The 17,615-nt window shown below is 36.5% G+C and overlaps 1 protein-coding gene across 1 annotated transcript in view; it reads left to right on the forward strand.

The window, feature by feature from the left end:
• PPP4R1 (protein phosphatase 4 regulatory subunit 1) overlaps window positions 1-11,373 on the forward strand; it is a 37,252-nt gene extending 25,879 nt beyond the window's left edge. The window contains exons 12-20 of the mRNA XM_015814262.1: window positions 825-1,000; window positions 1,166-1,264; window positions 2,676-2,861; window positions 3,681-3,842; window positions 4,112-4,212; window positions 6,948-7,068; window positions 7,159-7,293; window positions 7,946-8,087; window positions 10,184-11,373. Coding sequence (XP_015669748.1) covers window positions 825-1,000; window positions 1,166-1,264; window positions 2,676-2,861; window positions 3,681-3,842; window positions 4,112-4,212; window positions 6,948-7,068; window positions 7,159-7,293; window positions 7,946-8,087; window positions 10,184-10,347 — 1,286 coding nt within the window. The 3' untranslated portion in view covers window positions 10,348-11,373. The remainder of the gene's footprint in view (window positions 1-824; window positions 1,001-1,165; window positions 1,265-2,675; window positions 2,862-3,680; window positions 3,843-4,111; window positions 4,213-6,947; window positions 7,069-7,158; window positions 7,294-7,945; window positions 8,088-10,183) is intronic.
• The last annotated feature ends 6,242 nt before the right edge of the window (window positions 11,374-17,615 follow it).

Here is a 17,615-nt window from a genome sequence, read left to right on the forward strand (position 1 = left end):
CAACTACATTTATATTTTACCGCCTTTATCTAAGAACTTTGGTACTTTTTTTCTTTTCAAAAGAAATCAAAAGCTAGCCTGAGATCAAAAGTTAGGTGACCTTTTTCTCAGTAGGTAAGTAGACAGAGTTAACAGCTTAACCCCTGTGCTGCTTTCATCTATAGTGAATTTAACAACTAGTAGTGCAATTAAATTAGGTTCTGAGAACCTCTAATGCTATAGTTTGATCTTTTGGTTTGCTCCATTAAACAGGCTACTATATTATGAAGACTCTCCAGTAGTCATATTTTAAGTAGAATTTGCACATATGTATAAATAACATGCTTTATTTTTGGGTCAGATGTGTGGTAACATGATTGCCGTATAATAATTCCAAAGTTTTATTTTAACCATGAAAGACTTTAGAAAGCCAGAAAAAAAGGCTTAAATAGAATTGAAAAAAACAATACTAGATTTCCTTTCAATCTTTTTCTTTGTTTTATATTTTCAAAAAATGTTGAGGATCCTAATTATTTCTTATGATTTTCGAACTTGGTTTTTGACTAAATACACTGATTGGAAATTAGGTTGCATTTATGAATTTTTTGGTGTATGAATTAACTTGGTTTCACAGAGGTCAAGGAAAACTCTGAAGAGAATGCCTGCCTTGCGCACAAAGATATGGATGAATCTGCCCAAAGTTACCAGTGGATATCTCCCTTTGCCTTTGCCCGACCTGTATGTTCAGAATGGTTGTGGGAAGTGATGCTGAATTACTAATCTGTGTGCATTTCTCGATATATACCTTTCTTGATATACCACACATATTTCTTCTTTCTACACAGCCCAAGTGGAGGTACTCTCTGCTGCTCTCAGAGCTTCCAGTCTAGATCCTCAAGAGGAACCTGCAGCAAGCATGGGCAAGTTATCAAACTGTCAAAATGAAGTGTGCATCAGAGATCAACTAAACTGTACATTAATCCAGGATGACACAGTGCCTTTAATCAATGATGCTGTTGAGGTAAAGAAAAAACATAATTTAAGAATTTCTAAATTAGTATAACACTCGCATGAAACTCTATGTAGTGATTCGGTGCTGTGTGAATATGCCTAAAATGTTGCTGTACATAGTTACTATTAAAGTCTTTCTTAAAAAAATGTTTTTTCCCCCCCTCCACACCTTCAGGACATTGTAGAATCTACTCTTCATTATATTCACAATGACTCGGACTTGAACACTAATAGTTGTTTCAGCCCTGAAGAAGAAAAAAAATCTAAAATTCAGGTATATTTTAAATGTTTCTCTCAGATTCATAGAAAAGCTATACCTTCATAGAAGCTAACCCTTTTTCTCTAGACTATAACTAGATAACCCCTAACCTGTTGGGTCATCATTTTAGAGATATTTTCTTACCTAAACAGAAAAATGAATGTTCAAGGACAAAAAAGCAATAGGAATAGGAACAAGTTCTGGTCCTCCAGTGGCTTAACTGCAGCTGACCACCAGCCAGTGGTGGAACCGCTCTATCTAGCCTCCATTGGGGAAGGGTCTGACTGATCTACTGAACCTCCAGGTGGTGGCATAGCAGTGTGGCAATATTGAAGCAATCATAAATTCACCAAATTTCAATCCCATGGGAGTCCTGAGTTATGGATGCATTCTGTAAATTTGCCATTTGAGGTTTCTTAAATCAAAAACTGTTGCTCTGTGATACTATTTTGGCTAGTTAAAGGTTACATACACAAGAGTTCTAATGGTATATAGATATTTATAGGTATTTATCCACTCTAATTTTTATTCTCCTGTTAGTGAGACTTGACACAGTATTGGAATTTAAATGTTCCAGGTCTCTGTGAGCCTTGAGAGAACAAAAAATAAACATGCAAGGTTAAGCTGTATTTTCTGTTTCTCCTTCTTGCTTTATTTACACTAGGGGAAAAAGGCTAAAGACATTGCTCTAATCCTGTTCTTACAATTATCAGTTTTTATTTTCCAATTTTAATCTTTACTGTTCCCTCATAACCGAAACTGAGATAGACTGGTTTCCCTCTTGGCTTTTTGACAAGCTCATGATTTAGAAGGAAATTGCACATTCATAACTTTGGCTACTGCCATATAACACTTCCAAGAATCTGTTTTTGTTTAAATATATCTAAACAGAATGGAAACAGCATACATGTAGCCTTTTTTCATCTTTTTGCCTCAAATCCCTTATCTTTGTTCATTTCTGAGATGCCGCTTTTTAATCTTGGAACAGTGTGAACAAATTTGGATAAGAGTTTCAACCTATACATATAATTTTTCAATCTGAGTTTTTTTAGAATTAGACATATGGCATACTCATTGATTATAATATTCCTAAATATTCACAGTTTTAACATAAAATCAGAAACCAGGCATTTAAAATTGACTGTGCAACTGCAAATAGAAGGTTGGAGAGAAATCATTAAAAATAACGAGATTTTTTCCCCAGCTCTTTAACCCAAACAGATAAATCTTGGACAGGATATTTTAGTATCCGGTCCAAGGTGATTTGCTTGGATTGGCCAACTCATAATTTCATTTGAGTATGCAACCATAAATGCATGACAAGTTTTTACACCATTCAAGATACAGCCAGGCATTCTCCTTTTCTGATTTTGCAGAGGGATTTAGCTCTTTCAGATGACTTCTAAATTCTGTTTTTCTGTTTTAGGACGTTGTACCTCAAGCCTTGCTAGACCAGTATTTATCGATGACTGATCCTTCTCGAGCTCAGACTGTTGATACTGAGATTGCCAAACACTGTGCCTATAGCCTTCCAGGGGTGGCACTTACCCTAGGCAGGCAGAACTGGCACTGCCTGAAAGACACCTATGAGACGCTAGCTTCTGACATGCAGGTAATAAACAATTCACGTTGTACTTGGATGGTTTGGAAATTTGTTGTGCTACATTAAGCTTAATTTGTCTCGTTGGCATAATAAAAAAACAAAACAAATGTTTCTTGTGCTTCTTGAATTTTTTTTTATGAGAAAATGTTTAGGAAGAGTGGAAAAGTTAATTAGTAGATTATATCTCTCTGTTTAGATAGTCAAGTAACTAATGGAATTTTATTTCACTCTACAATATTAGTTACACTGCAATCTGTTTGCTTGTTGAGATGTAATTTCTATAAAATACCATTCATCCTGCTTGATTGTTCTTTAAGAAATAAATCTGGTTATCTAATAAAAGAAAAAACAGCAAGAGTTAAAAAAAAAATACTTTACTTCCTGCTCAGTAATTGTTACAAAACTACTCTACCAAGACATTACCAAGAGAGTGGAATTGTTTTACTGTAAAATTACAGACAAAAAAAAAAAAGAGATTTAAGAGCCAATCCTGTATTTTTCTTTGAAGTATAGGGAGGCTAAGTTACATATCAGGTATCCAATCTGGTAAAAAAAAAAAAAAAAGGCTTCTGGTATAAAAAATACTTGATTTAATGTTCCTGGATTGACAAGAGTGCAAAATAATTTTTAAAGAAATCAGGAGAGAAACAAAGTGGGCATCATTTGTTTTCTCCTGAAAATGTTTGTCCTATTTGCCACAGTTGTTTTTTCTAACTTTCTTCTGATAAAATTCAAAAGTATCTTCCCTTGTTTTGCTTTAATATTGTACTTGTGATGAAATTAACTGGAGCCATTTTGTATAATTGATAATTGCTTGTGTCCTTTCAGTGGAAAGTTCGAAGAACGTTAGCTTTCTCCATACATGAACTTGCAGTCATTCTTGGGGATCAGCTCACTGCAGGTGATCTGGTTCCAGTCTTTAATGGCTTCTTAAAAGATCTCGATGAAGTTAGGATTGGTGTGCTTAAGCACCTACATGATTTTTTGAAGGTACCCTCTTCTTTTATATATATCCAAAAATAAATTGGTATTTTTTTCCTTCTTTCCTGTTTTAACTTGTCATATTTATTTATGAAATGATTATTATATTTATAATTTAATTTCTGGTGTAATTTTATATTGCGTATTGCTGTCTTACCGCAATCTCAAAAGCGCCTTTTAAGACAACTTCATTTTTTATACAGTGATTTTGCTCAGATTCTCTTAGCAATTTTTATTTTCTGTGTGATTCTTAAAGTGTTCATAATTATTTATTCCAGCTTCTTCATCCTGATAAAAGGCGGGAGTATCTTTACCAACTTCAGGAATTCTTGGTCACAGACAATAGCAGGAACTGGCGTTTCCGAGCAGAGCTTGCTGAGTAAGTTTTTGTGATAATTAGATATGAGCACATGTGCAAGGGCATGTTGCTGGCTTGTTACATCTGAACCAAGATCAGTCTCGTTTTTCTCTTGATAATCTGTATCCTTAGCCAAAATGCATTCCAAGGAGCTCATATTGGAAGTGGCCTGTTTTGATTGGATATTTTTCTTACCTCATCCAATGGGCTACTTAGACACTTCCCCGCTGTCATTGGAGACCATTCAGGAAGGTTTTGTCTACCCTTAGCAATAACATCTTGGCAATAAACATCATCAAAGACTGAGGCAAGAAGGAAATGAGTTGAAAAGTCTCATTGCATAATGCTTGGAAATAAATACTGGTTTGTTGCAGTTATTGGTATTATCCCCACCCTATTATATTTTGTATTTTTAAGCAAAGCATTTAGAAAAATTTACAATAAGAACAAAATTGGGGAATGCTTCTTAAAGTGATTATTAAGGTAGCCGTTTACCGTTTCAAAATGAACATAGTTAAAATTTTGAGAAAATAGAAAACCAGCTCCTTAATTTTTCTCTTGCCAGATAAGAAATTAATAACTGACACCCATCAATGGTTACTCATAAGCAGGTCCTTATTCAGAATTTATTCTGAATTGAGTTTTAATTCAGAGAGGTTTCCAGTTACTAAACTAATATACTTGGCATTACAGTGCACAAATCTTTTAGTTCTAAGAGTTAACCAAGTTAACCAAGAAAACATTCCTTGCTGAATCTGGAACAAGCTACGAAGGTAGTGGGTGACCTATAGATATTAAAGAATTCTTCAGAATCAGCAGAGTGTCAGTAGAACAGACGGTTCCTGCTATCTTATGGTTTCCTTCAGATAGGATATACTAGGTAAGATCAGGACTTAAAGTTCTATGCTGGGAGAGACCACAATTCTTTGTGATGTATCATCCTTTTCAGTTTGCCAGAAATGATGGCAAAGAATGCTAGCATGGAAAATATGAAGAGCAGCCATTTAATGTTAACATATCCTATGAATGATGTATCCCCTGTGAGTTGATCAGCAATAAATCCAACAATTGTTGAGTCAGTAAATACATTTGATATTTTCAGACCACATCGTGAATGTTAAACAAAATGATTGGAAATGCCATTCACAGACTGGCTACTAAGGTGGCTGTGACTGGTCATAAAACACCAATTTACTACCAAGCAAGCAAAGTTATTGTAACACTCTATTCTACTCAACGATAGTTCTATATGTATTCCCGTGACTTCATCTTTTGGTGGGGAAGGATTTACAAACAAAACATTTGGCTGCAACTACTTTTTATTTTTTCAGCATGCCTGTGAGACTCATTAGAATCCAAAGGCATCTTTAAAAAATTATTCTGAAAGCTAGTGTCCTGCTTGGTAGCATGCCAGCTTCTTTTTTTATTTTTGTTGAAACATCTCTTATTGCATTGGCAGGCTGCCAACCATTGGCCTTGTTTAAGCTAATGAATTCCCTTTTAGGGAAACCTGTAGAAATAAATCACCCATCTGGCCACTTTGACTCACAACTTTGTCAACAGAATTGCTCAGATTCACCTCAGTCTGAACTCTTCATGGGAGGGTGCTTGAAGCAATGACTGGCATTAACATCCTACAATGTTAGCTGAAGCTTCTGGTATTTTGGTTCAAGTAACCAGAATACTGTCAAATATGTCCTCCACCATGTATTGGCTGGATCTGTGCCCGCCTAGATGTTTTGGAGGACAAGTGGAAATGTGACAGTTTGCACTCATGGTAAACCTGCTTTGCCTCCCACTAAATTTCCAAATGCAATTGAAGGTGCCTATCAGACTCCATATGGCTTGGTACAAGGCAACTTAAGGACTGGCAACTAGAATCAACCCATTCTCTGTGTTCATATAGAAGAAACCATGAGGGAACTTGCATTTCCATAAAATAGAAAAATATTGTTGCTTGGTTTCAATTCTCTGTGATGGCTCTGATATTATGGAGCAGCATATTAGTATAGGTCAGGGTTAGGCAACCTTGGCTCTTTTATGACTCGTGGACTTCAACTCTCAGCTGGCTCAGGAATTCTGGGAGTTGAAGTCCACGAGTCATAAAAGAACCAAGGTTGCCTAACCCTGGTATAGGTCATAATAGTAATAGTAGTAATGGTAGAAGTAGGGATAGTAGATTCTTGTAAAAACTCAGCATATGTTTTTAGGCATATTGCTGCCCCCATGCACTTTATTTGGGAAATCACATTATCATTGTATGGTTTTATCTCCCTAAAGTTCAACTCATCTCCAGAGATTAATAACCAGTATTCTAAATCAGTGGCCCCCAACCTTTTGGGCAACAGGGACTAGTTCTGTGGAGAGAGGTTTTTTTTCATGGACCGGAAGGGACATGGTTTCATGTGCTGCCTGCATCGGGTGGATGGGGCTTTGCTTGTTTGTGTGGCCTGGTGCCGGTCCACAGAACGGGGGCTGGGGCACCCCTGCTCTGAATTATTTTTCCAATAATTAGATGTCAGAAATAGCCCCTGTAACAAACCTATTTCAGTACTGAAGAATGGCACTCAGGATAAATGATAAACGCCATAGGGGTTTGAATAATAGTGATCTCCAAAGGTTCGTTATATTTTAAGACAGTTGCAAATAATAAATTAGCATATGGTCAATTCATTAACTTTCATTAATTGTAATAAAATCATCGTGATTTTTAAAACTAATTATCACTTCTTGTTTTGTTTTTTCTATTCCTGTAGGCAGCTGATTTTACTTCTTGATCTGTATAGTCCCAGAGACATATATGATTATCTGCGACCTATTGCCCTCAACCTTTGTGCAGACAAGGTTTCTTCTGTTCGATGGATTTCCTACAAGCTGGTATAAGTTAAAAAGCAGTCCTTGAACACAACAGTTGAATACACAAAACTATTTTAATGATTGATTTACGTAATGGACCATGTTTTCTAGGTTAGTGAAATGGTAAAGAAGCTGTGCAATGCTCCAACGCCAACATTTGTGATTGATCTTATGAATGAACTGATTGAAAGATTCTGTAGATGTCCAAAGTGGTCTGGTCGGCAAGCATTTGTCTTTATTTGCCAGGTAAGAATTATTCTTCCTTCTTCATAATCAATGTTTTCTGTGGCTCCTCCATTTTCAGTACTCTGAACTATTTTGCATTTTAAAATGCAATGTATGAAAATGGCCACAAAAGGAATAAGGTACAAGCTGCTGACTGTATTATTCTTGTTTCTCTGCTCCTTACGTAAAGGGGAAAAAAGCCCAGTAGCTTGCTCTGGATTAGTGTAAAGGCTGATCATTTTCTCAACCTAATTTAATTATTTATTAATCCAATTATCTAGTAAATAATTATGCCAATTTAATTACCATATTGTAGTTTAGCATAATTTATTTAGCAGATTATATGATCACAGGCATTTGTGGCCTATTCAAAATTTGTAGTTAAACAAGCCTGGATTTAGTGTGATTTAGTGTAACTGTTACATATTGCATTACACCCAAAAGAAGCATTCTTTTTAACTGACTGACTGTATTTATGACAAGATGGGAAAGAAGAGGCTGAATAGGAGAAGAACATCAAAACTAGAAAGAAAAGAAAAAAAAGAAGAGGCCAAATCTGACATAGATTCTTGTTCCATGCTACTTTAAGCCTTTACTGCTTACCTCACTGTCCACCATTAAACATTGGTTTAATTTAATGAAGCAGTTGTTTTTAGATATCATTCTTTTTCAGACTATTATAGAAGACGACTGCCTGCCAATGGATCACTTTGCTGAATATCTACTGCCCCATTTGCTACACTTGGCCTCTGACAGAGTTCCAAACGTTAGAGTCCTGCTTGCAAAAACCTTAAGACAAACACTTCTAGAGAAAGGTTGGTAGTACTAAAATTATCAAATTGCCTTGCTGTCTTTCCTATTATCTTGAAAGTAGTTTCCTATCTGCTTATTACCTAGAAGGGAATGACAGAGGCCACTGAATAATCCTTTGTTTTAAATTGGACTGTAATTTTTGAACTAAATTAGAATGTGGAGAGTATTGTAGCCAAAGTTTAGGAGGTTATAACGTTTTCTAAGAGTCAGGTTTGGACAAGGGAGAAATGGAGATATTAGTATAGGTAGGTAGAAAGTACTCAGGAAGTACAGAATTTGCTTCTCCTACTTTTAACCAGTTTTTCTCCAGGTAGTATTTAATTAAAGCAGTTAATGATCAAGGCTGTCTGAAGTCTCAGCTGTAAAAACTCTTCCTATAATACAGGGGTAGACCCCAAGAGAATTCCAGTAATTCTTCGGGAGGCTTAAATCATCTTTTTTTTAAGTCTCCCCATAACAAACCCCAAATGGGTGAAAAAGTTTGTTCTTTATGATGTTACAGGCAGTCCTCAACTTATGACCATAACGGAGCCTGGAATTACAGTTGTAAGTCATGCTACTCATTTAGTGGGTCATCACATGACCATGACCAATTTTATTAGCTTTTTTTGCAGTGGTCCTTAAGTGAATGCAGCAGTCATTAGGCGAACGCAGCAGACATTAAGTAAACGTGGATGTCATTAAGCAAACTGTTCACAATGGGCATTTTTCTTTTTGTGAGAAACCAGAAGCAAACATTGGTTTCTGGTAAAAAAAAAAGATTATAAATCATAGTCACATGATCTTGGAGTGCTGCAAATGGCCATAAATGCTGGCCAGTTACCAAACACCCAGAGTATGATGATCAGTCGTCAGAACTTTGAAAATGGTTTGTAAGTAGCCTGGCAGAGGTCTGCTATAACTTTGAATGGTTGAAAGTTGAGGACTATCTCTACTATATTTGTGCCACACGGTCAGCCCTCCTAGGTAAACCACTCAGGAAACAACTAGATGAGCTGATTCTACTTTATTTGTAAGGTTACATTAACAGCATTTTGCAAGTCTGAACGTACAACTCTCCTGCTGCTCTTTTTAACCTCCTGATCAGTTAGGGTGGGTCCTTCCTAAGTTTCTTCCTCTGACTGTGAAGCTGGTAGGCAGCATATCCTCCCCTCTTCCCTCAAGGCCATTCTCACACACCATTATACATACCCACTTTAGCTCTCAGAACAAAATAAAATAAAAAGAGAAGCTCCTTATATCAAAATAGTTGCCCAATCCTGCTTTAGTGACTAAACTGATTGTGATTACCTTATAGTTGAAGATACTTGACACCTGTTCATGAAAAATCTGCAATCCTGAACACCCATATGGGGAGTAAATCCACTGGACAGAATTGGATATATATTTGATAAGATTACATTTTACCTTTTACTCCTTCCAAAAATGTTCTCCTTTTTATACAGTCTGAGAAATAAGAGTTACCTGATAAATGATTATTGAAAAAGATTAGTAAGGGGAGGGGAAAGGGGGGGGAAGACAGACTGGGGAAAAATATTTATGGGATTAAGAATGTGAATAGAAAATGAGTTGGAAAGAAAATACTGCATAATAAAGAGATTTTATTGGCAAAGCTGATAGCTTAGAAAAGACCTAGGAAGGTAATTGAATAAGGAAGAGACAGAAGCATAATTTGTGAGAAAGGACCTATAAACATGGAAGGACAGTGGGAGGTAGAGAAGAAGAAAAAAAACCAAGAAGAATTCATCCTGAATTCTGCAGGGTGAAAAGGACACATGAGGTTGAATCAATTAAATTAAAAATGCGAAGTAGGTTAGGTTTAGAGTAAGGAACTGGCCCAGAAGCCAGAATGAAATTACTGATTGCAGAAGTAGATCCAATTTTGTTTATTATCTGGATTGAGGTAAAAGAGAATATGAACACTAAATGAGAGAAAAAGAAAACAATCTCTTGGCTCCTGTGGACTTTAACTTACATGTCATTTCTGCAACACCTTGATTTTGCTGACCAATACTTGCTGTTTCCTGCATGCTGATTGGGGCATGACTAACAACTCATTCCCTTCCCATTCCCTTTGTTTTTCTTTCCCCTCATACAGAATACTTTCTGATGTGTGTTAATTCCCATCAAGAGGCTGTAGAGCAGACAATTGTGGCCCTCCAGATGGATAATGACAATGATGTCAAGTATTTTGCAAGCATCCACCCAGCCAGTACCAAAATTTCTGATGATGCTATGAGCACAGCCTCTTCAACTTACTAAAAGTAGTTCCTGAATGTTGATATAATTTTAATAAAAGAGAACAAACATTACAAAATTGTAGGCAATCGTCAAGTGCTCCTAACATGGATTACTGAAACCTCTTTTCCACGGAGGAGAGAATATCTTGCCAGACTTAAACTTCAGTTGGATGTTATCTAAATCTGAGATCAAGAATTTTGGAGTCAAGGGGAAAAAAAAACCTGTTATGTGTTGAATCTTGACTCTAGAAAAACTTCGCTCAGAGGATTGTTATTTGCCACCAGAGCCTTAAATCTTCTGTCTTCCTGAATATGTGAAACTTGAATTGTCTGAGCATTTTCAGTGTAGAAAGGGAGTGATTTCCAGAGACTGTCATTTGTTTTCTGTCAAAGAGTTACCTTAGCAAACTCTTTCTTTCTTAGGAACCAAAAACTGGAGGATTTATACCGAGAAGCAAAGAAGCTGCCTCCAGTATTAGCTATTAAAGTTTTTAATCTTTGAAAAGACTTAATTTGTGTGCAGCTGGGCACATCCTTAAGTGTGAATAGTTTTGATGTGTGTAAATAAGGGAAAAGTAGAAGTTTGGTGTTTTATTTTTCTCTCCTTAAGGATTCAGTGCCAACATTAAGTCATAATCTGATTTTAACCCTTAAAACACAGCATATTGCTGTGTCTGTGAGCAAAAATCTATGCTGAGTACCTGTGTCCTGATATTTGATTTTTTTTTCATGCTGGTCATGACCTGAAGGAACTCTAATAGCACATGTACCTCTTGTCAGGTATTTTAAACTTGATCATGATCGGTTCTGAGGTGCAACTTTTTCTTCATATACTGTACATATCTTGGACCACTCGTGGGAGTGCTGCAGTCTTTAATCATGCTATTTCAAACTGTTGTGATAACATGTTCTTTCCTTCTCAGAATAAAAAATTTATTAAGAATGAATTTTCCTTCTCTTAATGCCATGTAATCCCATGAAACTATGAACAGTTTTTTTTTATATAAAAACTCCTTTCTCTGTTCCGGTGTTCAAATGTGCCTAAAAATATAGGTTTAAATTAGCATGATTATGTCAGTGTGTTTGATTCCCATGTTTTCCTAAAAAAATAGTTGAACGTCCTGATTCCATTGGAGAAAAAAGCTGTACTATTAGTGTTTGTGTTTAGATTTTCATAGCCTCAAATTGCAAAGTATGTGGGGAAATCTGACTTGGCCTCAGTTTGTATACAGTTCTTTTGAACCATGATTATTCGCAAGTGTCTATTTTTAGGATTTATGAATGCCAAAATGCTTAAGATGGGGCTCTAGATTGACTCATCCTTCCATCCTTCCAAGGTCAGCAAAATGAGGACCTCGATTGTTGGGGACAATATGCTGACATTGTAAATTGCTCAGAGTGCCGTAAAGCAATATGAGGTGTATATAAGTCTAAATGCTATTGCACTTACCTCAGCATAAAGAGACTGTGGCTAGTTTATAATACAGGTAATACACTGGGATGGGAATTTGTAAAAAATGCCCTCCTGTGAATCCTTTAAATTATAACTTGACCTTCTAAGGCAGGGGTGTCAAACTGCCGGCACGCGGGTCTGATGTGTTACACCAAAACCGCACCCACCCCACTGCCGGCAATGGGAAAAAAGTTGCGATGCGTCAACATGTAATGTCCCGTCGCAAGTTTGACACCCGTGTTCTAAGGCCTTCTTCAATTTGTTAATATAATTATATGTTTGCTTTTTCTGGTTAAGCCTAGGGCAGTGATGGCAAACCTTTTAGAGACGGAGTGCCCAAACTGCAACCCAAAACCCACTTATGCATCGTCTAGTGCTGGGTGGGTGTGGCCCATTGGCTGGGTGTGACCCATTGGGTCAGTGTGGCCCATTGGCTGGGCGTGGCTGCGGTGGTAACGGCAGACTGGGTGGAAAGTTCAATCAATCAATTCCAACTTTGTAAGATTTTTTTTCCCGTGAGAAGTTGAAATTGGCTGATTGAACCTTTTTTTTTGCACATGGCGGTGGAGGCCTAAAGCGAAAAGGTTTTATAAAACTCAGCTGAAGGCCTAGGACTGGGGTGATGGCGTGCGTGCCCACAGAGAGGGCTCTGAGTGCTGCCTCTGGCACCCGTGCCATAGGTTCGCCACTACTGGCCTAGGGCTTTGTTTAAGCATATGGGTGTGCGTGTGCACACAAACTGTTCAATTAAAGATTTCAAACCAAGTCAGATGATTGAAAAAGGAAAAACCTAATATAGTTATTACCCAGCCCTTTAATAGGACAGCCAACTTGTTTGAAATACGCTAGGAATGGCCAATATTCATAGTAACCACCCTCCTAAGAAAACTGTAGCCTAGTTGAATATATGGCTTATTCTTTTATTATATTCAAGTGCTCTGCTATAACATTCATATCACAATTTTGTTAATAGTAGGCATGTTCTCATTTCTGGAAAAATACTTGATCTTATCAGCATATTACTTGTTAGATATAAACATTAGGGTTTTTGCATGCCTGTTTTTAAAAACAGCATAATTGTTGGGAAACCCATTTCAGTTGCTGTTCTCTTTTATATGTGCCCAGTACTCTACTTATCTTCCAACATCAAATCCAAACACTTAATTCCCAGTTTTTGTCTTTTATATATATATAGCTGTTAATGGTATAATAGATTTGATAAGACAAATGTGATGTATGTTCACTCAATATATTAGCTACATTAGGTCTTCATACCCATTGCTGTTTCCTAGTTCACTGGACAAGTGTGCAAGAAGTTGAGAGTTCTCTTCAAACATTCTCATCTCAGTTCTGCAAGAAAGTTGAGCAATGACTAGGAGAAAAATGGCTCTTTGGCACTTGTCACTTACTGTCCTTGATAAAATCACTTCAAAATGCTTTGAAGGGGCACTCCCTGGGAAAGCCGCATTCTCTCAGTGGATGCTCAGGTGAGTTGGGGAGTGGACTACCTTCCTCTATTGTGATCTCTTCTCTAGCTTAATTCTCCTGTTGATGGGAGGACAATAACATAGGGCAGAGATATAAACAGTTGGTGTTGCGCTATCTGCAAAGTTGTTCGGGTTTTCATACGCATGCATTGCTCTACTGCAGCTGAAGAGAACATTCTCAAATTGCAAACTGGCCATTCAGGTACACTATAGTTTAGTTTAATTATGGCTCTGCAAAGCAATTGGGATATTCCTAAAGTGATTGTGTGAATGAAGACTCTCTCTTTGATATGTTAAAGAAGCCATGCTTCAAAGGGTGGCCTCAGCTGTCTGCAGGGATTGCATAGGCCATTCTTCTCCTGGGTCCGCTAGTGAAGCATAGGGCATTTGCAGAGACAGGTATTAAAGTTGCTGATCAAGACTGGCAAAGAGGCTGCCTAACCTAACATTTCAGAGAGGGCTTTATGAAAAAGTTCTGTTGAATACTTTGTACAGCCCTTTTCCTAACATGGTATTTGCTGTTTTCTCATGCTAAATCAAAATGGATAGAAAAAAAGTTTCTGCTTAGGCATTATCAATCCAAATTTCATCAGCTTATTAACTGAGGGCTTTTTCCCTGAATGTGAGCCAGCCTACATCAAAATGCCAATTAAACAGTTGAGTTCCTAGTTATAACTTCTTTTATGCAGGATCCAATCTGGGTCCGTCACCAGGACCAGAAGTTTTGTCTTCTGAGCTTTCAAACTCATGCATGAGCCCATCTTCAGGGAACTTCCTGTAGCAGAGTGTGTGCTTTGGGCTGTTCTGTGTGTGGTATTTATATGGTGCCTGTTGTGTGGCTTTTTAAGAATCCGACCCAGATTGGATCCTGCAACATTATCCTGGGACAAGTATATTCACCGTTATTCATAACATCGTTTATATCCAAACTGAAAATCACCTTAGTCCTACTGAATCCCATTTTTGCACATATCTGTTGTGAGAATATAGTCCATTTAATATATTCTTTATTGCATTTACTCTATCATAAAAATTGGCTCACGAGTACCTAGTCTTCAGGAATGCTTGTTTACTTTCAAAAGTGCCCTGAAAGTGTAAATAAATACTTTCTACTAGATCATTCCATCTACATCGTTAAGACATTTTAGCAAAATAATTCCTCTGCAGAAATAATTCTTCTGCAGCAGGTTTCCTTCTATGTAACTTACAATTTTGACTGGCATTTTTTAATCAATGCATCCAAAACAGGCATTTTAACCTCTGTCTTCTAGTTTTTAAACTGCTATTCCTCCCTGCTATGGCTCCTTTTTTGAAGAGTTAGCATAACATGGGTTTCTTATAGTTCCCTAATACAGGAGCTGGCTTTATGACCATATGTATATTTTTGATTTTTTAACCAAAAAGATATGTAACCAAACATTGCAAGTTTCATAGCTTCTTCTCAAATTGGAATAGAAGGACCATCAGCAAGAGTGGATATTGTGGAAGTTGTAAGCAAGCTTAAGTTAAAACTGTGTGTGGCATTCTAATCAGACCTGTATTAAATCATCATATAACATATAATATTGCTTCCGATTTTGTTTTTGAACCAAATGAGAACTCTATAGCTTTATTAATGAAACTTGAATACTTATACTGTATATGTTGGTATTTTCCATGTGCAACATTATATGTGAAATATATACCAATTTCATTTCATTTCTTCAGTCAATGGGAAAAGATACTTAAGAACTGGATAAGCAACTAACTCCTTTTTTTTAAAAGTGACTATTTGCTTAGCTAATACCCGATTAAAAGAGTTGGAACACTGAATACACTGAAGAATGACATGGGGGAAATAATTATTTTCCATGCTATAATGAGTCCCTGATGAAAACATGGGGCTACATTCAGAAACTTGGACAAACAGCAACAAGGTTGTGTTCTCTTCCAGCTCATTCTGCTATGATGAAAATAGTGCATCAAAATTTGAAATGGGGAGAACAGATTCTGTTGTCGGATAACATAAACCAATTTAGAGTCGCAGAAGCAAGCAGCAGGGCGCTCGATTTTGCAGCATAGATAGGTAAACTTCGTGTCTACTAATCTACAGAAAATTCATAAAGGAAAGAAATGGGAATGAATAAAAAATTGAGGTCTCATTGCTGAGCTGCTTTCTCTTCATGAGGGTGGATAAAACATTTGGAACTCAGAGCAGTTTGAGCTTACAATGAATTAAGTTCAAATCAGGTTGTTGCGAACATTCCAGAAATGCTTTGCACTCAAAACTCTTTCAAATTTGCCAACAGGCATTTTGTATCCCAAGAGGATTTTTTTTTTCAACTGCCTTACCTCATTACTTCACCATTTTCTGCCAGAGAGCAATTCTGATTCTTGATTAGACTGAAGAATCACAGTACAATCCAGAAATGTGAGTTAAAAAGAACCACAATTACTAATCTGCTGTCCTTTTGGTTTTTTGGTAGAATTGCATTTATTTAATACAAACATCTCTCATAAATTCAGTTGGTTATTACCACATCAGGGCTTTGAACGTGGGCCAGAGAATTTATTTGTGAATCTTAACATTTTTAATTCAATAAACCTATTAGCACATGGCTGTTAAATTTATTTTCTTGATTAACATGTTCTTGACAAACAAAAATTAGCCATATCAAAATATCTGATGAACATTGATTATAAAAGTTTGACAATTTAATAGAAATTAGTATGAATTCAAAACAAAAAGGTTTAAATACTGTCAGAAATATAAAATGTATGTAACAGGCCAAAAAAAATCTACATACAACTGTCATTTAACCACTCTCCATAAATTTTCTTTAAGGTTTAAAAAAAAGCCGTTCTTTAGAATGCATTTTAGAGTCATTTGTACAAACATTAAATCATGGCCAATGATTCACAACAGTGCAATAGGAAAAAGAACAACACCCACCACATAAAAATAAATATTACAGACAGAAACTAAATACTATAAGCACCCTATAGAGTTCAATTAACATCATCCACTTCAAATTGAATTGGGATTTTAAATGATGTGGCTCTGAAAAGCCACAATTTATTGTAAGAATTCACTGCTGGCAATGGTAACTAATTAAAGCATAAGGCAGCTGAACATTTCCATCACAAATTTATGGGTATATATTACCAGCTTTTTTATTTATCGGAATCACCCTCTTTTAAGCACACAAAATGTCATAAATATGCTTCCCTATTGGGTTTTTTTTAGGAAACATTAGGAAGGGCTTGGAGATGGACCTTCTTCCCCCCATTGCATTGTGCTTGACAGGACCTCCAAAGTACTTACAACACACTTTCAAATGTGTACCAAAAACTGGTACAAGTTCTATAACAATTATGGAGCCCTTTCTGAATGTAATACTTCTTTGAAACCCACTAAAATGGCCGAGATTATTTTTTTATCATTCTCCTCGATGCCAAGATCCTGATGAAGGCTTGCACACTTCTGTGTTGCACTGTACTTCAAAGTGCTCTCAATCCATCAAAGAAAGAGTGCAACAAAAATCAGCACCAACTCCCTATCCTAAATCATGGAACCTTGATAATCAACAACATTCACTAATTTCTTTAAATTATCAAAAGAAAAAAAAAAGAAAGGTCAGCATTATGAGGTTTGCTATAAAACCTACAAAGTGTTTCATTCTTATTCCTAATTAATTGGCAAGCCTAGTAATTGGTTCTACATATAACTGCATTGACAATGTTCAAGAGTTCATAGTGGATTTATGGATATGTGCTTATCAATCTTTTCAGCTTAATTTTACATGTACTTTCATAAAGCTCTAAAAAAAAAGTCAAATGAAAAGAACACGTTACATAATACTAAAGTTTTGAAGATCTTCCATTGTTTCGGGCACATCTATTTTGTAAAGCTCCTTTGTTACTGAAAGGCACAAGTAAGAGTGAATAAAAACAATTATGAAGAATGAGAGCAAAAAATTACAAAGCAAATAGATGAATGGGATATGGATTGGACCTCCCCATTCTTAACCAACAGCCACTTTTCATAGTTTCTTTATCCCCAACACAGACCACTGTGGAACATCTATTTTGCTGTGCCAACTGTGGCTTCTCTATAAACACTTAACAGACATCTGCACTGACTAGAGATGTATCAGCCTTGTAAAAAAAAACTTCATAAAAGCCATTTCTATGCTAAGAGGAAGTTTCTTTTCAAGACCAGGGTGGAAATGCTTCTTACCAAACTTCCTTTTAAACTAGATTACTCCCAAATGGCAGAGTGCTCTCCCCTCTTCTGCTGGTCAGAGAGAAACATGGTTGTCTGCTTGTGTGGCCAGAAAGATGACCAAATGGAGAGGCGGGGGGGGGGGG

The sequence above is a fragment of the Protobothrops mucrosquamatus genome, unplaced genomic scaffold, assembly GCF_001527695.2.
Source record: "Protobothrops mucrosquamatus isolate PMUCROS unplaced genomic scaffold, P.Mucros_1.0 scaffold233, whole genome shotgun sequence".
Taxonomy (NCBI): Eukaryota; Metazoa; Chordata; class Lepidosauria; order Squamata; family Viperidae; genus Protobothrops; species Protobothrops mucrosquamatus.